The sequence below is a fragment of the Homalodisca vitripennis genome, chromosome 2 (assembly GCF_021130785.1).
Source record: "Homalodisca vitripennis isolate AUS2020 chromosome 2, UT_GWSS_2.1, whole genome shotgun sequence".
NCBI lineage: Eukaryota > Metazoa > Arthropoda > Insecta > Hemiptera > Cicadellidae > Homalodisca > Homalodisca vitripennis.
The window spans coordinates 17,812,184-17,836,302 of record NC_060208.1 but is presented as its reverse complement, the minus strand read 5'-3'; the positions used below and the strand labels follow the sequence as shown (position 1 = coordinate 17,836,302).

At 33.6% G+C, this 24,119-nt stretch overlaps 1 protein-coding gene across 1 annotated transcript in view; it reads left to right on the top strand.

Moving 5' to 3' along the window:
* The first annotated feature begins 1,212 nt into the window (after positions 1 to 1,212).
* LOC124355547 (serine/threonine-protein kinase SMG1-like) overlaps positions 1,213 to 24,119 on the top strand; it is a 152,596-nt gene continuing 129,689 nt past the window's right edge. The window contains 3 exon segments of the mRNA XM_046806709.1: positions 1,213 to 1,906; positions 19,173 to 19,288; positions 20,431 to 20,597. Of these exon segments, the coding sequence (XP_046662665.1) occupies positions 1,477 to 1,906; positions 19,173 to 19,288; positions 20,431 to 20,597 (713 nt within the window). The 5' untranslated portion in view covers positions 1,213 to 1,476.

The window sequence follows — 24,119 nt, the reverse complement described above, 5'->3', positions numbered from 1 at the left end:
AAAAAGTTAAAATAAAATGTTACTTACCTATTTTGATAACTACAAAAAATTCGATACTACACTTTGTAAGGCTATTTATTAGCTTTAAAAAAATATCTAAAAATTTGGAATAGGTGCAATACAAAAGCAGCTATGGTGTAAAACAAGAATTCTAATTTTCTTGAAAAAACCCCCTCCCTTTCCCCTGAAGAGGGGTGGGAGGGGGTTAATAATATATTTTCTTTAAACCCTGTCCTAGAGAGACACTTTAATGAACAAAAGATTAATTGGTGGCAGAAATTAAAAAACATATGTTTTGGGTACATTGCCCCCTTAAGAGACAAACGTTGTATACACTGTAAGTATAGCAATACATAAAATTATTATTGATTGAATTGATATTACAATTGAGCGTGTTTCGATGGTAAGAATGTTGCTGCAAATTGAATAACAAATTATTTGACCATTCTCTTTCATCTACTTACTAAGTATTGCAATAAGAATCAGTTGGACACAGCATTCCTGACAGTTTATAAAACATTGTCAAAAACATTATTATATTTAACTATGAACCTTTACAACAGTAGTAGCTAGGTTAACAGAGATTTAGTTCAAAGTTATTTTTTTCTCCACTTTGCCTTTTTGTGTTTTTTGAATGGATATGGCTACCAACCAGGGTAGTCTTCACTGGTTAGTTATGCTGTAAATTGTTGTAAAAGACTAAACGACCTTCGTCTTCTCATTTAAAATGTCTGAACAAAATATTTGGCCCAGTTTATGCTTTAAAGAAACATCTAGATTTACCGAACAAATTTTCTGCCACACAACCGTTATATGGATTCAAAGTCTATTCTTTGGAAAGTCAAAGGCAACGTTTTGTAATGTTTATGAGTATATTGTTTACAAGACATGTTTATTATACAACTAGTGACCTCTTTAGGGGGTATCACATACTTAACGATGTAGTGGAGGTCATTTATTAAAGTTTTATTGAATATTAGGCTACGTTCATAGTTTTAATTATTAACATTTTTTTTTATTAATTTTATAATTTTGTTTTTGCTCTATTGTTTATTTGTCAATCTATGAGATTTGCTTTATAATCTCTGGCAAAAAGTAACGGAAAAAGACGTTTGAGTCAAACTCAGAGGCGTTTAAGGTGATCCAAAAAATACTCACTCTCTGAAAGTAAATGCTGAACAGAATTGAAGGTAACTGACTGGTAAGTGGTAACGCAGATGGAGAGGGAACACTGCAAGTGCGCGGATAGTGTGTTTTGCCTTTTCTTATCTTTTGTGGTTTGCTTCTAGTCGTGGTGAAAGATTTTTCGTGTTGAAATAAATTAGTGGTTGAATATTATTCAATATTTAATACAAAAGAGTAGTTATTTTACACGAAATTCTGCAATCACGTTTGCAAAATAATAAATATCTAGGCATTTTTCTATGAGATGTATTCATTGATCTTTCTTTTGCTCAGTAATGTAAACTCTAGGTAATGATAGCCAATACCAGTGGTAACAAGCTTAAGGCTTCAAAAGGGTTTAGGGAATCTGATGGCTTTAGGTTGCTAGTTAGTGAAGAAAAGACTAAAGTTGACAGAGGAGAGGGGGACAAGGATAGATATTCAGGTGACATTCAAGGTAAAAGTTCATATTCAACTAGTGTTGTGTATTCAAGGGATAGAGCATTAAAACCTCGAACAAAACACAGAGATGACTTTAGATTTAGTCGTGGTACTTCAGAAAGGAGAGGTGGTGGTTCTCGGGGGAGGGGGACTACACATAGAAAGATGGATAAGGACGGAGAAATTTTCATTCCTCGCGGAAAATTTCAAGAATCGCTGATGAAAGGGAAATCCAGTGATGGTGTAAGCTTGTGTCCTAGTAAATATAATAATGACACTGATGGAGGAAAATCAAAATCTGGTAAGTAGCTTATAGGTTAGCCTATTGATAATAAAGTCTGATAGACTAGTTATACCTATTTGTTTACATATAATAGCTGCAACTTTGTATGTACATTTGTACTTTTTCAATAGTAGGGGGAGAGGGTAGAGTACGATAAGCGGACCCGATTTTTTTATATCGAAGAAAATAATCATCGATACCTAAAACTCGCGTCTTAATCCTAGACTACCAATTGATATAAAAGTATCTATAGTCCTAAATAACAATCATATGTTTTAAATTAAAATAAGAGTATATACATAGGAGAACTCATAAATAATGAAGAAATGACGTAAATAGTAAACAAACCAGTACGAGATCAATCAAACAGGAAAACTCATTAATAATTATGAGCCACAATTCATATGCTTTTGGTCAATTATTGAATTGTTTATAATTGTATACACACGTAATGATATATTATTACATGTGTTTATAATAACTTAATAATATAATTATTGTTGCTATATATACACAAAATCATATATATAATAATACGATTACGTGTATTATTTGAAAGTGTTTACAGCTGTTTATATAGATTAAGTTAATTGTTCAAAATAATTAATCAGTTTTATCGATTAGTTATAGCGATGGTTATGATTAAATAATATCGTTTGTTAATTTCAATATAAAAAAAGCCGTGTCCGCTTATCGTACCCTACCCGCGGGAAACTTTAATAAGCGGCCTACAATCTTTATTTTATGGGTAGGGTACGATAAGCGGACCCGGTTTTATATATCGAAATTGGCAAACAATATTACTTAATCATAACCACCGATATAATCAATCGATACTGATTCATTATTTTGAACAAATAACTTAAATAATCTATATCAACAGCTGTAAAGACTTTCAAATAATTCACGTAAGGTAATATTAAAATTTTACATATAACTAGTATAACATTTGATTATTAAAAATGGCAGTCAATTTTCGAAAACTACATGACATTGCTTTGAAAAATGATAAGACATGTTTTACGTGGCTTCAACATGTTAGACTCATAAAGAAAAATCCATTACCTATGTGAAATTTGTGTGAAAGAAACAACTCTGTAACTGTGAGGGAGCAAATATGGTCGTCTTCAGTTTTCCTAATTTTGCTTATAATAATTTGTTTCATCACTAGCAGAGTAATAGTTAAATGTGTCATGCAATACTTGTTATTCATTTATTGTTAAGTATTGTTAAGTTGTTATTGTTATTGTTGAATATTTATACTATTGTGAAATTATTGTATATTGGCGGATGCCGTTGAAATAATAAATAAATAAATCACTGTAAATATTAAATCCATAATTTAATTTAAACATATGATTGTTATTGAGGACTAGGCTATAGATAGTTTTATATCAATTGATAGTCTAGGATTTGAGATGCGAATATTAGGTATCGATGATTACATTCTTCGATATGAAAAACTGGGCCCGCTTATTGTACTCTACCCTATTTGATTGCTAGTATCGAACAATCAATATATTGTCCAACTTTGATATTTAAAAATCGTACATAATAAGAGTTATAAAACTTAGCGTAACAAGAAGAATCTCGTACATTACAATTTCAAAAACATAAATTTAACAATAACATTACAAAATTAATAATGGTCTAGACTTAGATATCAAAGATACATTACAATATGTATAACTTGCCCAGCTTGATATAAATGAGTGCTTTTGTGAAATGGAGGAAAGAATTCTCCCCATGTGTTACCAGGAGCCAAACCCACATGTTGAAGCCACTTAAACAAATTTCGTCACTTGTGAGAAATATCTCACATATTTTCCTCATATTCATCATCATTTTCAAAGTCTCAATATGGTTGTTACTTCTTGTTGTTTGTAACATTAAAATTACTATTAACTACTAAGTTGAAATCATACGCTAAGTTAAATAAATTCTAATATGGAATTATTCCTTCGGATAAAACAATCGAACCTTTCGATAATAGCAATCAAATGAGTGTAGGTCGCTTATTAAAGGCTACCCAATAATAGACCCATTATGTCATTTAGAAGGTATTTTTGTGGTATTAATTTTTTTAGGTTAATAAGTAAAACTTTAATGCACTTTGGTATGTGTGAAATTTAAAAGCTAGAGGGCAAAATACGAGTTTCTTGTTATTTAGCAATTGTAATTGTCTTGATCAAAACAATATATAACACTTAAAGGGATGGAAACGACAATAACTTAAGATTTAGAACATTCGGGTAATTCTCAAGAATTGCTATGTACCTATCAACATGAACTTTTTCCCTGTTAAAATATATGATACCTTCTGATTAAACAGAGGCCACCCGTTTAGTAATTAAAAAAGTAGGTAGTATTTATAAGTATAATTCGATTATGAACACAAAAACTATATCTTCATTAAGTAAAATTATAAACACACATTTATTTATATTTGATTATTCAAAAACTCTACGAAGTCAGTGAAAAGTGTGATGAAAGCGCTGTTGCTAGCACCAACAATATAGGAATCGGACCATTGTGACATGGCAGCCTACTACAAGAAAACCATGTATCCAACGAAGTTCAATTTTTTACGGTTTTACGGTACGAAAACAAGATAACAATGAACTACAGAGTTAGGTTATGTATGATAAACCGAGAAACGAATCTGATAAGAGCACTGCAGTTACTCCGGTTAATGACCTTCGACTTGACATACGTTCACTGATTTGACTGTCCGAGCAGATAACAATTCCTATAACGTGATGATTGTGTACAGATGATAAACAAGTATGTTCCACAGTATTTATTGTGTAACTGCCCACCCAAAGCTGCTAAATCCCGTTTAAGATCTGTGGCCTTCGTTTAATCAGAAAGTTCAAATATATTACAAAGTGAACATTATTAGCTGCTTTGGTATTATCCAGAGGCCACTATTTTTGAACAGTTTCTCTTTTCGGTTCCTTAAAAAACCTACATTATTATAAAGAACGGCTGCAATACGATAAGTGGCTACTACGACAATCGTTTCACTGATATTTCTGGTTAAATCTGAACTATTGAATAAACCGATTTACGTTATAGGTATTTAATATTATAGTATAATAGTTCAGCTATTTTTTTATATCTAAAAAGTAATAATTTAATCTTTTGATTAGTACATAATTCCAAAATGAATTTGGGAGCGCCCTACAAGTTATTGAGGCTGCTTATTATACTGCAGCCGAAAGAACAGACTTTATTTGACTTGCAATGAAAATCAGATATTATATGATGATCAATTCTTGTTTTTTGCCTCCTGAAAGAAGTCAAATCAAATCAAATCATGTTTATTGCCTTAAGACTTTCACAAGTATTGACAATGTCTATTTGCCACCAGATAGCCAAGTCAAAAGTACATGTAACAATGTACTATTCTACAGACTAAATAAAATAAAAATCATACAGAGGCCCAACATTAGCATTTACAGCAACGTTATATAAGCTTAGTGGTTTAAGAGTGTTTTTCTATTACTTCTTGTGTTTTTTTTTCTTTTTAAGCAGGCTGCATTAAAACTAGTCAGAACAAGGCATTAACAATTGTAAAAAGCAACCAGACTGTAACAAAATGTTTACAATTTTACAAAAGTCCCCACCAAATATAAAAATCATTAATAGGTATAAAATTCTACAATAAATATAAAATTCAACAGCAAATAAAAATTTAACAATAAGTAAGCATAGTAAGTGTAACATTTAATTAAGTATAAAATTAAACAATCAATATATAAAATTTATAAATTAATATATAAAATTTAACAATCCATATGAAGTGATGTTAGTGAGAAGTAGGACCCTCTGTCCCTATTTACTTCTCGTTATTTTGTGATATGTTTAGATTAAATTATAAATATGGTACTATAGGTAGACCGTTTAAAAAAAGACCCTGGGTGATTTGAGTTCACGCAGGGTGGGGTAAATACCCCTCCGACTCTGTGATGCCGTTCTCTCCTAGTATCCCCAATACTGCTCGGCATTCGCTCTATCGGATCATCTGATTGATCCAGCTCAGTCGGTCTCGTTCACTGCTGGGATTCGTTCAGTTGAACCGGTCAGAGTTACTGAGCCTTCCCGCTAGAGCGTGTTGACCGAATAAAATGAACGACTGAATGTAATGACAGAGGGAACGAAAGGATCTGCTTGTAAAGTGTTCGAATAGTGGAAGAAACAGCATATCGTACAGTGAATGGATAGATATATAACAATAAATGTATCGTTTCAGGAATCTAGTAAATGTAAATAGATCTTTTGAAATTGATATAAAATTGTAATTGTAAGTCACCAGATACATTACTAAATATTTTAAATGTTAATACTTATAATTAATGGACTTGGTTGATTGATATGGCTTTGATTTATCATAAGTAAGGTTATCCCTTATACAATTTTTAAATAAATGACTAAAAAAAAGACGCTCATTTGAAAATAATCTATTTTTAAAAATAACAAGATATTTATATCCAATCGATAAACATCCACCACTTTTCATAACACCCAGACTCCCTACTCCTCTGTTGAGTTATACGATTACGGTTTTATTCTTAATCAGTTAGCAGTGAAGGAAAGGAATGACTGAACAATTTTAGGGACCTAATGTAACCTAACGTATAAACTTTATAGTTTTAGTTATTTCCATATGATATTAAGCTATTTTTCATGGATTAAGGGTTTTTAAATAAACTTAATTATACTATTGTAAGTTTTAACGATCATTAACCCTCCATCGGGCGCTTAAAATTAGAAACACCATCAGGCGCTCACGGAGGTTTCCTCCAGGTTGGCGAATAATGGATATCATAGTCGTTTAAACTGTTTTTATTTGTTTAAATATTCATACTGATTTAATTACAATGTAATATATTCATTTTTAGAAATTTAATAAAAATTACACTCTTATGTAATGAATTTTCCAAATAAGAAATTCAAAATCTTAAAAAATGTTATTGTATAATAACAACATGATTAATTTTAAGGAATAATGCAATTAATTGTAAAAATGTTTAACCTACTGTAAATATGTATGGAAATTAACTTAGTTTTTAACTTCTTACAAAAACAACTTACTTCAATTCTTGAGATATTATACAATTGTAATGTCAATTATTGCTCTGAAATAAAAATTTATTCTTTACTAAAAATTTTTTTACACACTGCACAAAATTTCAAAACATTTTCCTTCTGGTTGTTATAGCGACAATGTTCACTCCATAATCATTACTGAAATGTTCCCTAGCACACTGGTACTGTACTAACAAGTCTCTCGTCTTCATTCTCCATTTCACAAAATTCAAATAAAATATATAGTAAAATTTAAAAAGAAACCATCACAGGTCACACATTTAGGCGCACACGGATTATTACAACATAAAAACTAAACACAATAAGGCGCTCACGGTGATTTCGTCCAAGCACTACAAACACACCATCGGGCGCTCACGGAGGAATCGTCCAGTCACGCACGGAAGTAGACCTCATACTGACACATTTTGATAAATAAAAGCGGGAGGCTATTGTTTCGTTTCCCCGAAAGATGCTCGTGAAGTACACTGCGGGAAACGACTGCCGACATCAGAAAAGTAGTACTATTTTTAATAATAAAACATACACGGAGGAAAACTCCGTTTAGCGCCCGATGGAGGGTTAAAAATAATATATCTGATTTGAAAGCAAATATAAAATTTATTCAGTTGACAGGAAAAAGTGAATATTCGAGGAGAACGGGTCAAGACCAAATGATACATTTCTAGTGGCTACATTAATCCGTTCAATTAATATTTTACGCTTAAACTGCAACATTTGTATATGCCTACACACAAAAATATAATATAGTTCTAGAGGAGGAAAAACAAACAAACCGATTTTGATAAAACTCGGAAAATGTATGAAAAAATATACGTTTTTGAGGTACGGCCATCCATAGATTGGTTTTGACAGCACATAGCCTGTTAAATCGGTGTGGCTCCGAAAATAGGCGTGGTCTAAGAATGAGGGGATTCTTGGGAACGAAGGAGCTGATGCCCTGGCCAACCAGGGCTCAGCGACAATTATGACGGCCCCTCAACCGTTCTGCGGTGTTCCAAGGTGTGAATCCTCTAGGGTTGTCTCGAAATGGATTCGCGCGGAGCATAAGAGAAGGTGGAGGTTGCATCCGGGTTTGAGAGTGAGTAGAATGGTATTACAGTCACCTTCCTCCAGGGTGGCTTCGGACCTTCTCTCATTAAAACAGTTCTTTGAGGCTTAAGTGCATGGCAGTAGGCCACTCCAAGGGGGGGGAAAAAAAATTATATAATATTTCAAAAATATTGACTAAATCCATAGTAATCCTCTATCCCTATGTATTATTTGTTAATATTCTAGATGATATAGGTAGGTAGTACACATACTATGTCATTGTTAGGAAGTATTTTGCTGTTTGAATTATACATCCGTGAGCCCTTTTTCTACACCAAACTTCATGCCTTGGTATGCTCTCGTTTGGAAGGAAAAGCCTCCAGTGGTCTCATCTCACAGTTTACACTGAGCTTCCTAGATGAGTGTGACAGGATGAAAGTACTGATGCATCTTCACTCGTTTACTTATGACTATCACTTGCACACATTGACACGATTCATCTCACGTGAGGAGTTATTGTTGCCAGCAGGGTACCATCTACGTAACCAGTTTCTTGGATGACTTTCTCAAGTATACTATATAGAGTGATAAAATAAATGTAGTCTAACCTTTATGAGCACTTATGCCCCACATGATCTGAACTTGAATTTAGGTATTTTTGAGGGATTTTTTTTTTTTTAATTTTTCTGCCAGAAATGTAGATTTCCATCCTACATTGATGGATCATGTTGGATGATCTGGCGTGAGAATATACTGATCAGAAATGCACATTGTTGATTATGTGGTTTCACAGGGCTCAATTTTAGATCAAATTGTAGATGCGAATATTGAGATTAGCTCCATTTCTCCTTTCACTTAGTGCAGCATCTGAAATCTGACACAGCCACAGACTTGACTCTAGATTCTGGAATCTGTTCTGTCTGAAGAGATACAGAAAAAGTCTGTGACAGTGTAGACTTTGCTTGCATCGCCTCAATATCAGAGACACCCATACAAAAAAGGGTCATGTACATAGCTTTATATAATTACCAATTTACCCAATTGCAGATTTTCTATTGTCCATATAATCTAGAAACCTAGGTTATCCGGAAGTCCTTACTATCCATATGCCTTAACTCAAACATATTAACCTGATGTTTGGATCCTCTCGAACTAAAGTCCTAATAACTACTAAAAAATCTGAAATATCTATAAGTGGATGACTTGATGGTCATATTATGGAAAGTCCTGTATGGATTACCTCATAATCTTTACTATCCAAATACTTGTATTTAACCCAAATACCAAAAAAACCAGATTATCTGAAAGTCGATAATTTTGAAGTTTAGGTTATCTGGAACTTCTTATTAAAAGGGAAGTATGGATTATCGAGAAGTAATGGACTATACAGACTTTCAAATTATTAGGATTGCATGAAATAGGCTAAATTATAGTGTATTAATAACTAACGTAGAATAAGACTTCCAACTTTGAGAAATGTATTTGTTATACTGAGTGAATATGTTTGTTTTCAGCTAGATTATGGACACTTGGTCTACCAGAAGATTCAAGGATTTCAAAAGTATTACGACGAATGTCCCAAGAGAAGATGACCCAGAAAAATTCATAGCTTATGGAAATCAATTGCAAAATTGCGTTGGTAAATGCTGATTGTTGTAATTAACTATTGTAAATAGTAAGATTAAATATATTCTTTAATCAAATACCATCATGTTTTTCTTGTAGAAGTAATTTTTTATCACTTCTCAAAATGAGTAGGCTACTTACAAGAGTGATTAGATGTGAATATTGAGTTCCAGCTTCTGCTTAGTGGAACTCAAGAAGTCTGGAGCAGCGTCCGTAAGAATAGTCCAAAAAATTAATTCGTTGACGAAGAACTCTGTATCTCTCGACATCAAAGATAGACTTACCTAGAAACAAAAATTTAGTATAATATAGATGAAGAGTTGTTCGCATAGTCTTATCAGGTTCACAATTGAGCATCAAGATGGACGTTGATTCCAGATTTCAGGAGTCCAAGTCTGACAGCGTCAGATTTCAGACTCTGCATGAAGTGGATGGTGAAATTGAGTGGCGTTATGTGTAGTGTATACATATCAACAATTTTTATTTTATCAGATTGGTAAATAAATAGTGCAATCATTGTATTTTACAGTTCTAAGCAATATAATCATCCTTAATTAAGTAATAAAATTACAGGGATGCTACAGGTCAGGGACATCATGGGAAGTCAGGGGAAAAAAAACAGGACTGGAAATCAGGGAAAAGTCAGGGAATCCGGTCTCAAGTCAGGGAAAAGACAGGAAATTTCGACGTTGGTCAGGGAAAAATATAAAATCCCTTTACACAAATAAAACTTACTGCCGCCGCGCCGAGTCCAAGCCTGCAGAAATGACGCATATTTTACTTCTGTGTTGTAAAAGATCATTTAAGTCAATCTTTTTGTACGTATTAAACTGTGTTCACTTTATTTTTTGCTTTTTTATATTTGCCACCCTGTTAGCCTCAACACCGCTTTTTTCCCACCCATTAATTGCCAAAAACCCTGGGGATTGCGTCGAAAAAGTCAGGGAAAAATTAAAAAAATTTGGTCTTGGAAATCAGGGAAAAGTCAGGGAATTTCATTATTGGACTCCTGTAGCAACCCTGAATTATACAATTGTGTTTTGAACAAAATTGCAATAAAAACCTTTGGGACCTGAACAATGCACACCTATCCATCTCAGCCATATGAAGTTTCTAGGAGTGTGAGAAAGGTGAAGTTTAACATGCTAATTTCACTATTTTGTAAGGTATTGTGATTGTATTTCTGTTCAGGAGGCACTGGTTGCTACGGACAACGCTAGATATATCCGCAGATCTCTGGACATGATCTGTGACTCTCTACTGGACCTGATACACAGTGGGCCGAACTACGAGGCCAAGTTACATGCGGCCAAATGTCTTGGCAGGCTCGGACACGCTCTTCTTGACCAAGACTTTAAACGGTAAATGATTAGTTTGTCACATTTCACTTTAGATGTCACACTACAATAGAACTCAAGTTGCAATATTCAGTTTACGAAGTCTGTTCTGAATGTAAGTTTCATCTGTATTTTTGCCAATGTAGTGGTTTTTAACGTAGTTTCACTCGTGTGTGATTCTATCCCATCTTATTATGAAGTAAAGTGTTGCCAGTTTGATTAAGCTATTTATTGTTTAAAAAAAAAATTATAGTCATGAAAATTTCTCACTGAGTTGTTTGAAAAATTTCTTGTTGCACAAACCTTTTACCAATTCATTTTCTTAACAAATTGTACCTTTTTATTTCTGAGAAGAACAGAAATTCTCTCAATTTCTGCTTTTGGACCCAAATATTCTGAATAATGTTGGAGTACTATTTAGTAAAGTTTAATAAAGTGACTCTAAATTATCACATCTGTTGATACAACAGATTTACCCTTCTTAGCAGTTTTCATTTTCAGATCAATAGCAGCAATTTTCAAGATATCTTTCAGTATGATGTGATCCACAGGACCTGAGTCAACCACAAATTATCTAAAATTACCTTCACAATCTGAAGGTACAAACTTATTGTTAACTGACGATCAAGGTTGTAACCTCCTTGTCAGATATGTGACATAAATTGTTAGTTTATATTCCTTAGGGCAAGCAACTCTTTTGTTGTTACCCTTTTCTCGACACTCATAGTGTTTGAATTTTAAAAACTATATTGCTATCACAATTTACTACTGTTCTTATTTTAACTGACCTTGTAGCTTTTAAATTGTAATGGTTTCCATGACTTGAAAACAGCCATATTTTATAAATTAAAATCATCCTTTTAGAACGAACAAAACTTTCTTCTTTAAACTAAGTAGATTCCTCCACTATCAGAATATTTTTAACAAAGTCAAATCAAAACATTCTTTATTAACATGATTTTTTGAGACAGTAGTTGCATCATAATTTTATAAAAGAGAACAAACTTGTTATTAGTTGTTTATGTGAAAATATCTTGGTTATTCTTCATCCATTTTAAAAATTCATGAAGGCTGTAGAAAGCTTGTTGGATTAACCACTCAGTTTCTTCCCATACATCCTCCTTAAGTCCATTGGTATGAGGTTGTATGATTGGGCGCGCGCGCACACACACACACTCACACACACAGAGTTAAAATGTAGTTTGATGTTTTTCTTGTTTGTTGTGTATGAATGTTTCAATCTTCACTTGTAAGACTTTGTTAACATGTAGCACTACCGCCCTGATGTAAAGAGCTATTACAGTCAAGGGTACTTTTGGTGTTATTCGGAGGCCACTTTTTTTATAAGTTTGTCTTACTGGAGACCTAAAAAACTACATTTTGAAAAAAAAAACAGACTTTATTTTACTTACTGTGAAAAATCACATGTCATAATGGCGATCGATTCTCGTTTTTGTCTCCTAAGGAAGCGTTATTGGTAAGAAGGGAGGTCACTCTGTCCCTATCCACTACTTGTTATTACACAATATAAGTGGATTTATTTATATATTATTATTATTATATATTAGTTTATCATAAACATGTTATTAGTAATATCAAAGTTAAAGATAGCCTTTTACGAAGTGCTCGTATGATCTTAGCTTGAATTTGGGTACTATCTTGAGGGATGTTTTTCTTTTTTCACCAGAACTACGTTGTGGTGATTACCAGGGGGGCATACTTTCTCAACCTCAGATCACGTCCTTAATCGTCCTACTTTTCCCATGTCAAATCTCGTTGTATATCGCGTAATAAAAAGTAGTCGATAGAGACAGAGTGGTCTCCCTTCTTGCCAACAACGCTTCCTTAGGAGACAAAAACGAGAATCGATCGTCATTATCACATGTGATTTTTACAGTATGTCAAATAAAGTCTGTTAATTATAATAATGTAGTTTTTAGGTTCCGGTTAAGAAAAACTCTTTCAACATAGTGGCCTTCAAATAATATCAAAGTACTTAATCAAGATCCCCAGTCTTACAAATGCTTCTATGCAGCTGTCTCTGACTTGTGGTCCATATAGCTCTTTTTTACAGCAGAAGAATTCAGTGAAAGTTTCCTGCTATATTTCCTCCCCCAAGATGCAAGATCATATCTAATATATGATTCCATGAGTGCCTGGTAGGCTGTTGTGTTAATGGCCTGATTACTTGTTTACTTAATGCACTATAAAACAAACAGTGAATTGTTCAGTTTACTGATAAGTTTATCAATGTCTGGTTCTAAGAAATGTCTTTATCAGTGTTTATGCCTATGAGTGTTAAATTTTTCCTCCATTTCCATTTCTGGTAAAACTGAATTAATTCTTTTTTTTACCGAAGATGAACAGCATGGGTCCCAACACTGAATCTTGAGGAACACACATATTTGTTGCCTGATGGACACCACATGGGTTGACTATACATAACATTTTGATGAATATAATATATGATAGTATCAATTAATAAATTAATTGGTGCTGGTATAAAGGCTTTGCTGAGGTTGCTTGCAAAATTTCAAATCTATAACTCATTTAATTCTTGAGATATCTGTAAGACAGACATACATACATATATAGAATAGAATCTTTACATCCTGTTGGCAAAACGTAAGACAAATTTGTGTTAGCCTTTCCGGAGTGATAGGTTTCAATGACGCTCAGATAGATTCTATGGTTGGACTTGCACCATCGTAGAACTAACTCTTGTCTAATTTGGAAATTATTTCTTCTAAAATTTAGCTTCTACGGATGAAATGTTTCAAGAGATATCTTGCCATATTTATGTATATATAAATATATACTTATACACACACACACATACATATATACACACCAACAATCCAAGAATTTCATTATGGATATTCTTTATTCTCTGTATTATATGATACATTCATGTTTATGTTTGTTAAATGAGGTTCCATAGCAGTATTCAAATAAATAAAAGCTCCCGTGAGTTGAGAAGTGTACTCTAGAATGCGCTTGAATCAGATCTTTTCACCAACTTTTAGTATTAACTTTGCACTGTATTCTTTTGTTTTTGTATTCCATGAAAAAAATGTCAGATGTTAAATGTCACATGATTGTACTCAGTTTGTTTACAAATTGATTTTTTTCTGTTGTTTCTCTCTTACCATCGTGTTTACCCATAAGACCAATGTAAGAATATTTGCTAACGCTAAGCAGAATTCATGGGATGCCATGCACCATCATTGAACTCAGTATTGCTGTACAGAAATGAACTACAAGCAAACTTTTAAGTTTGTAGATTCATTCGTTTTCTAGATTTTTGTGCTTACAGACAGACAGATAGACGGAAATGAAATTTTTTCCAGCCCCTCAAGTGATATGCTTCGCTGACGCTCAGCCAATAAGGCCTCCAAGCATTTGTATACAATAATGCCTCTTTTTTTTTCTATTATTTTACAAAAGAAAACTCATAATTCTCCAATAATTTGTGTATTTTTCACGAGGCCTTTCGACATCGAAGGTGCCATCATCAGGTGTGAATCAACAATTTAAAAACAAATATCAGCTGAGTAAAACTAACAAGATTTATATGGTTAAAATTAAAATAAAATAAAAACATTACCTCTTCTTGTTTATAATCATTATTCGTATAAAAAGTGGATTTATACAACAAAAATACTTTCAGCCTATTTGATATCTTAATAAATAGGCAAAGCTTAAAGTATTTTGTTGAGAGGTAAACAGTTACAAACTGTTCCAGACAGTGGTGACCAATTAATAAAGTTCAGGGTTAACAGCCTGTCACTGATAACAACAGTTCTGTTTACTGTGAGACTGGCAATAATAAAGGCTAGTCCACAGCAGTAGTCAACCTTGTTGGAAACTGCACAAACGTATCTCAGGAAGACTACTCTTGTCAATAGTCAAATTAACAGTTCCTATTTGAAATAATATTGCATTTTACTTAATTATTTTCAGTCATAACCACATCAGCAAAAATTTGTATTCATGACAGAAATGATGATTAACTTGATTAAACATTCTCTTTCTGTAACACTTTGCATAAAATATCAGTTATATTTTATAAGAAGAAACCGTGTGCGGTCACAAAGTCAAAGCTCAGAATGCATTAGCAAAAGATGATACACATAACATCAAATAACACAATGTGATGCAATGAAAGTAACAAACAACAGCTGCTCGGCCTTCAAGTAGCAGACTCTGGAGAAAACATCAAGTCACAATGTCTATAGTTGTCATTGTATAAGAAGCTACTATGGTGCATTTTTTATTATCCATAAATACATACATAACATGTTTATAGTGCTGTTTTGATACTTCTGTATTAATATGGAGGCCACCATGTCCCATCTACTAACTTGTTATTAGGGCGCTGTATATAAGTTTAGATTAGGTTATCATAAATATGTTACTAATAGTACCAAAGTCAAAGTTAACCTTCACGAGTGCTCACGTGATCTGTTAATTTAGGTATTATCTTGAGGGATGTGTTTTTCATCTTTTGCTAGAGAGCGGGGTGGTGCCAAAGGCGCCACAGAAGCCAGCACTGATGGCCATGGGCATTTCCAATTGGTAGTTTTCCAACCTCAGATCACGTGCCAGATCTTCCAACGTGATCTGATGTCTGCAAAGTTACTGATCGGAAATGCCCTTGGCCATCAGTGCGGCTATCTGCACCACCCCACACTTCTTGTAAAAGAAGAAAAACATCCCTCAAGATTTAAGCTCAGATCACATTAGCACTCGTAAAGGTTAAATTAAAACATTTTTTATTTATAATATGTACATATATATTTAACTACTCATATCACGTAATAACAAATAGTAGATAGAGACAGAGTGGCTTCCGTATAATACCAAAATACCATTACTTTTAAAAACTGTAGTCCCAAATAGATAAGACTACAATTTCTGTATTTAGTGAAGTTGTTAAATTTTGGTCATCATAATCATCATCATCTGACGTTTCCGTTATCACGGGTCGTCGTACACAGCCTCCTCCACTTTTGTCTGTCATTCCAGGTCTCCTCTTCCTCCACCTGCATTTTTTGTAGTCCCCTTCTCTCTATGTCTTTCCACACTTGGTCCTCCCATCTTCCTCTCGGTCTTCCTCTTGGTCTTCTTCCTCTTTCCTCCTTCTACAGTGCTATTCTAGGCATTCTATTATCTCCCATCCTCTTCACATGCCCCATCCACTGTATTCTTCTTCTTTCCATTGTCTCTTGCAGTGAAACTACCTTCAATCTTCCTCTGGTTATTTCGTTCCTTATTCTATCTCTTCTTGTAGTCTTCTCTATCCCTCTTAAAATCTCATTTCTGCAGCTTGCAATCTGCTTAAATCATTTTTAGTCCACGTCCACGTCTCTGCTTCCATATAATAAAATTGCAAAAGTCTGCTATGATCATTATTTCGTTTCAGAATATAAACGGGTTACTCTTCATATTTTTGAAGATGTTTAATTTTAAGAATTGTTGATTCAATTAAAATAAACATCCCTACGGTTTGTAGCTAAATTATTTTTAACCAATTTTATAAATTACAAACTATTTATGAGATTTGGGTCAGATGACTTGATATCTATATGTAAGAAGTAAAAGATTTATTGGTATATTTACAAATTTCTGTTTCATCTTCTGAATACCGAAGCATAATTTATTTTTGGCATTTACAGATTCATGGACTGGGTGTTTCCAAATTACACGGTTGAACGCAATGATGAAGTCAGGGGTCTCCTGTTTGAAAGCGGTTCTTGAGGTAAGTTAACATGTGGGTTTTTAGTTAACCTTATGTTTTCATGAATCTTTGGGATTCCCAAGGGTTCAGTCTTGAGACTGTTAATTTTATGTAGTTTTTCATACACAAAATCAGCTTATTGCAATTTTCTTAAATTTTTTCATGTGGAAATGATAACTGTCCTAAAAAAGCCCAAATAAGGTGAAACTTTGTACAAAAAATTTATATTATAAATATCTCGGTTAAGTTTGTTAACCAGCTTGGTATGCCATTTGAGAAAGTAGATAACTTCCATTATAAAAAGTCCTACAACTGTTATCTCAAGGTTTAACATGGTTTACAGATCACAAGCTATACACTGATATCTTAGTTTTAGAAGGGTTTTTTGGACATACATATTTACAAGTTATGTTCAAAAAAATAAAGGAAATTTCAATTTTTGAGAAAAATATTTATTTGTCTACATTCATTTTGTTACCTTCAAAATAGTCTCCATTAGATATTCAGCGCTTCTTCCAATCCTCGAAACACTTCTCTAACTCAATCTTTGTGGATATCCTTTAGCTCTGTCAAAGATGCACTTTTAATGTCATTTATGCTTGTAAAACGACGACCCTTTTAAGGATTTCTTTATTTTTGAAAAAGTCACACGGAGCCAAGTCTGGAGAATATGAAGACAGGGCATCATTACAGTACTGTTTTTAGCCAAAACTTCAGAACAAGCAATAAAGTGTGGACAGGTGCCATTGTCATGGTGCAAAAGCCATGAATTGTTTTTGCCACAGATCCGGGTATTTTATCAGATTGCTTCAGCAAGCGGTATAAAACTTGCAGATAACACTCCTTATTGACCGTTTGATCTGTGGCATGATGGACTATGCCTTTAAAATTGAAGAACACAAGTGTGCATAAACTTCAGATTCAACTGCACTTGACAAGTATTTTTCGGTCTTGGCAATCAAGAATTCCTTCATATTTTGTCACTTTTATAAAACATGTTTTAGTAATTATGCATCGTTGTTGACTTCATTTAGTAACTCCTGAGCAACTTCCATTTATTTTATTCAAAATTCAACAATTTTAGAACAAATTTTTGCTGCTACACGTTTTATTCCCAAAACATCAAAAATATTTATGGCATGAGTCAATTGATTTGCCAACATTATCAGCGACTTTCCTGATCATAATACGGTGATCTTTCATAACCATTTTCTTCCACTTTTTCATCAGTTCTTATTTTGCTGGGCATCCGGAGCGTTGTTTCTCATCTACACCAAACTTCATGCCTTGGTATGCTCTCGTTTGGAAGGAAAAGCCTCCAGTGGTCTCATCTCACAGTTTACACTGAGCTTCCTAGATGATTGTGACAGGATGAAAGTACTGATGCATCTTCACTCGTTTACTTATGACTATCACTTGCACACATTGACACGATTCATCTCACGTGAGGAGTTATTGTTGCCAGCAGGGTACCATCTACGTAACCAGTTTCTTGGATGACTTTCTCAAGTATACTATATAGAGTGATAAAATAAATGTAGTCTAACCTTTATGAGCACTTATGCCCACATGATCTGAACTTGAATTTAGGTATTTTGAGGGATTTTTTTTAATTTTCTGCCAGAAATGTAGATTTCCATCCTACATTGATGGATCATGTTGGATGATCTGGCGTGAGAATATACTGATCAGAAATGCACATTGTTGATTGTGTGGTTTCACAGGGCTCAATTTTAGATCAAATTGTAGATGCGAATATTGAGATTAGCTCCATTTCTCCTTTCACTTAGTGCAGCATCTGAAATCTGACACAGCCACAGACTTGACTCTTGGATTCTGGAATCTGTTCTGTCTGAAGAGATACAGAAACAGTCTGTGACAGTGTAGACTTTGCTTGCATCGCCTCAATATCAGAGACATCCAAATAAGAGATACAACAAAAGGGTCATGTACTATAATAACCCAATTTACCCGAATTGCAGATTTTCTATTGTCCATATAATCTAGAAACCTAGGTTATCCGGAAGTCCTTACTATCCATATGCCTTAACTTGAACATATTAACTTGATGTTTGGATTGTCTCGAACTAAAAGTCTGAACTACTAAAAAATCTGAAATATCTATAGGTGGATGACTTGATGGTCATATTATGGAAAGTCTGTATGGATTACCTCATAATCTTTACTATCCAAATACTTGTATTTAACCCAAAAAACCAGATTATCTGAAAGTCAATATAATTTGAAGTTTAGGTTATCTGGAACTTCTTATTAAAGGGAAGTATGGATTATCGAGAAGTATGGACTATACAGACTTTCAAATTATTAGGATTGCATGAAATAGGCTAAATTATAATGTATTAATAACTAACGTAGAATAAGACTTCCAACTTTGAGAAATGTATTTGTTATACTGAGTGAATATGTTTGTTTTCAGCTGATTATGGACACTACCTTGGTCTACCAGAAGATTCAAGGATTTCAAAAGTATTACGACGAATGTCAAGAGAAGATGACCCAGAAAAATTCATAGCTTATGGAAATCAATTGCAGGTAAATTGCGTTGGTAAATAACTGATTGTAACTAGTAAGATTAAATATATTCTTTAATGTATCAGAATACCATCATGTTTTCTTGTAGAAGTAATTTTTTATCACTTCTCAAAATGAGTAGGCTACTTACAACAGTGATTAGATGTGAATGTTTAGTTTCAACTTCTGCTTAGTGGAACTCAAGAAGTCTGGAGTCAGCGTCCGTAAGAATAGGTCCAAAAAATTCGTTGACGAAGAACTCTGTATCATCTCGACATCAAAGATAGACTACCTAGACAACAAAATTTAGTATAATATAGATGAAGAGGTGTTCACATTGTCTTATCAGGTTCACAATTGAGCATCAAGATGGACGTTGATTCCAGATTTCAGGAATCAAGTCTGTGACAGCGTCAGATTTCAGACGCTGCATGAAGTGGATGGTGAAATTGAGTGGCGTTATGTGTAGTGTATACATATCAACAATTTTATTTTATCAGATTGGTAAATAAATAGTGCAATCATTGTATTTTACAGTTCTAAGCAATATAATCATCCTTAATTAAGTAATAAAATTACAAGGATGCTACAGGTCAGGGAAATCAGGGAAGTCAGGGAAAAAAAACAGGACTGGAAATCAGGGAAAAGTCAGGGAATCCGGTCTCAAGTCAGGGAAAAATATAAAATCCCTTTACACAAATAAACTTACTGCCGCCGCGCCGAGTCCAAGCCTGCAGAAGACGCGGCGCATATTTTACTTCTGTGTTGTAAAAGATCATTTAAGTCAATCTTTTTGTACGTATTAAACTGTGTTCACTTTATTTTTTGCTTTTTTATATTTGCCACCCTGTTAGCCTCAACACGCTTTTTCCCACCCATTAATTGCCAAAAACCCTGGGGATTGCGTCGAAAAAGTCAGGGAAAAATTAAAAATTTGGTCTGGAAATCAGGGAAAAGTCAGGGAATTTCATTATTGGACTCCTGTAGCAACCCTGAATTATACAATTGTGTTTTGAACAAAATTGCAATAAAAACCTTTGGACCTGAACAATGCACACCTATCCATCTCAGCCATATGAAGTTTCTAGGAGTGTGAGAAAGGTGAAGTTTGACATTGCTAATTTCACTATTTTGTAAGGTATTGTGGTTGTATTTCTGTTCAGGAGGCACTGGTTGCTACGGACAACGCTAGATACATCCGCAGATCTCTGGACATGATCTGTGACTCTCTACTGGACCTGATACACAGTGGGCCGAACTACGAGGCCAAGTTACATGCGGCCAAATGTCTTGGCAGGCTCGGACACGCTCTTGACCAAGACTTTAAACGGTAAATGATTAGTTTGTCACATTTCACTTCAGATGTCACACTACAATAGAACTCAAGTTGCGATATTCAGTTTACGAAGTCTGTTCTGAATGTAAGTTTCATCTGTATTTTTGCCAATGTAGTGGTTTTTAACGCAGTTTCACTCGTGTGTGATTCTATCCCATCTTATTATGAAGTAAAGTTGTTGCCAGTTTGATTAAGCTATTTATTGTTTAAAAAAAAAATTATAGTCATGAAAATTTCTCACTGAGTTGTTTGAAAAATTTTCTTGTTGCACAAACCTTTACCAATTCATTTTCTTAACAAATTGTACCTTTTTATTTCTGAGAAGAACAGAAATTCTCTCAATTTCTGCTTTTGGACCCAAATATTCTGAATAATGTTGGAGTACTATTTAGTAAAGTTTAATAAAGTGACTCTAAATTATCACATCTGTTGATACAACAGATTTACCCTTCTTAGCAGTTTTCATTTTCAGATCAATAGCAGCAATTTTCAAGATATCTTTCAGTATGATGTGATCCACAGGACCTGAGTCAACCACAAATTATCTAAAATTACCTTCACAATCTGAAGGTACAAACTTATTGTTAACTGACGATCAAGTTGTAACCTCCTTGTCAGATATGTGATATAAATTGTTAGTTTATTCCTTAGGGCAAGCAACCCTTTTGTTGTTACCCTTTTCTCGACACTCATAGTGTTTGAATTTTAAAACTATATTGCTATCACAATTTACTACTGTTCTTATTTTAACTGACCTTGTAGCTTTTAAATTGTAATGGTTTCCATGACTTGAAAACAGCCATATTTTATAAATTAAAATCATCCTTTTAGAACGAACAAAACTTTCTTCTTTAAACTAAGTAGATTCCTCCACTATCAGAAAATTTTTAACAAAGTCAAATCAAAACATTCTTTATTAACATGATTTTTTGAGACAGTAGTTGCATCATAATTTTATAAAAGAGAACAAAATTGTTATTAGTTGTTTATGTGAAAATATCTTGGTTATTCTTCATCCATTTTAAAAATTCATGAAGGCTGTAGAAAGCTTGTTGGATTAACCACTCAGTTTCTTCCCATACATCCTCCTTAAGTCCATTGGTATGAGGTTGTATGATTGGCGCGCGCGCACACACACACACTCACACACACAGAGTTAAAATGTAGTTTGATGTTTTTCTTGTTTGTTGTGTATGAATGTTTCAATCTTTCACTTGTAAGACTTTGTTAACATGTAACACTATCTCCCTGATGTAAAGAGCTATTACAGTCAAGGGTACTTTGGTGTTATTCGGAGGCCACTTTTTTTTAAGTTTGTCTTACTGGAGACCTAAAAAACTACATTATGAAAAAGAACAGACTTTATTTTACTTAATATGAAAATCACATGTCATTACGACGATCGATTCTTGTTTTCAGCCTCCAATAGGAAGCAATGCTGGTAAGCCATGCCTTTGTCCCCATCTACTACTTGTTATTACGCGATATAAGTAGTTTTAGATTAGGATATCATAAATATGTTATTAGTAATATCAAAGTTACTGTAAAGATAGCCTTTACGAGCGCTCGTGTGATCTTAGCTTGAATTTGGGTACTATCTTGGGGGATGTTTTTCTTTTTTCACCAGAAGTACGTTGTGCTGATTACCAGGGGCATACTTTCTCAACCTCAGATCACGTCCCTAATCGTCCTACTTTTCCCATGTCAAATCACGTTGTATATTGCGTAATAAAAAGTAGTCGATAGAGACAGAGTGGTCTCCTTCTTGCCAACAACGCTTCCTTAGGAGACAAAAACGAGAATCGATCGTCATTATCACATGTGATTTTCACAGTATGTCAAATAAAGTCTGTTAATTATAATAATGTAGTTTTTAGGTTCCGGTTAAGAAAAACTCTTTCAACAATAGTGGCCTTCAGATAATATCAAAGTACTTAATCAACGTCCCCAGTCTTACAAATGCTTCTATGCAGCTGTCTCTGACTTGTGGTCCATATAGCTCTTTTTTACAGCAGAAGAATTCAGTGAAGGTTTCCTGCTAAATTTCCTCCCCAAGATGCAAGATCATATCTAATATATGATTCCATGAGTGCCTGGTAGGCCGTTGTGTTAATGGCCTGATTACTTGTTTACTTAATGCACTATAAAACAAACAGTGAATTGTTCAGTTTACTGATAAGTTTATCAACGTGCTGGTTCTAAGAAATGTCTTTATCAGTGTTTATGCCTATGGGTGTTAAATTTTCCTCCATTTCCATTTCTGGTAAAACTGAATTAATTCTTTTTTTTACCGAAGATGAACAGCATGGGTCCCAACACTGAATCTTGAGGAACACACTTATTTGTTACCTGATGGACACCACATGGGTTGACTATACATAACATTTTGATGCATGTAATATATGATAGTATCAATTAATAAATTAATTGGTGCTGGTATAAAGGCTTTGCTGAGGTTGCTTGCAAAATTTCAAATCTATAACTCATTTAATTCTTAAGATATCTTGTAGACAGACATACATACATATATAGAATAGAATCTTTACATCCTGTTGGCAAACGTAAGACAAATTGTGTTAGACTACTGAGTGATGGGTTTCAATGACGCTCAGATAGATTCTATGGTTGGACATGCACCATCGTAGAACTAACTCTTGTCTATTTGGAAATTATACTATGCAAAATTTAACTTCTATGGATGAAATGTTTCAAGAGATATCTTGCTATATTTATGTATATATATATATACACACACACCAACAATCCAAGAATTTCATTATGGATATTCTTTATTCTGTATTATATGATACATTCATGTTTATGTTTGTTAAATGAGGTTTCATAGCAGTATTCAATTAATAAAAGCTCCTGTGAGTTGAGAAAGAAGTGTACCCTAGAATGCGCTTAAATAAAATCTTTTCACCAATTTTTAGTATTCACTTTGCACTGTATTCTTTTGTTTTTGTATTCCATGAAAAAATGTCAGATATTAAATCTCACATGATTGTACTCAGTTTGTTTACAAATTGATTTTATTCTGTTGTTTTCTCTTTACCATCATGTTTACCCATAAGACCAATGTAAGAATATTTGCTAATGCTAAGCAGAATTCATGGGATGCCATGCACCATCATTGAACTCAGCATTGCTGTACAGAAATGAACTATAAGCAAACTTTTAAGTTTGTAGATTCATTCGTTTTCGTTTTCTAGATTTTGTGCTTACAGACAGACAGATAGACGGAAATGAAATTTTTCCAGCCCCTCAAGTGATAGGCTTCGCTAACGCTCAGCCAATAAGGCCTCCAAGCATTTGTATACAATTCATACAACATTACCTCTTCTTGTTTAAAATCATAATTTGTATAAAAACTGATTTATACAACAAAAATATTTTCAACCTACATCAAGCCTATTTGATATCTTAATAAATAGGCAAAGCTTAAAGTATTTTGTTGAGAGGTAAACAGTTACAAACTGTTCCAGACAGTGGTGACCAATTAATAAAGTTCAGGGT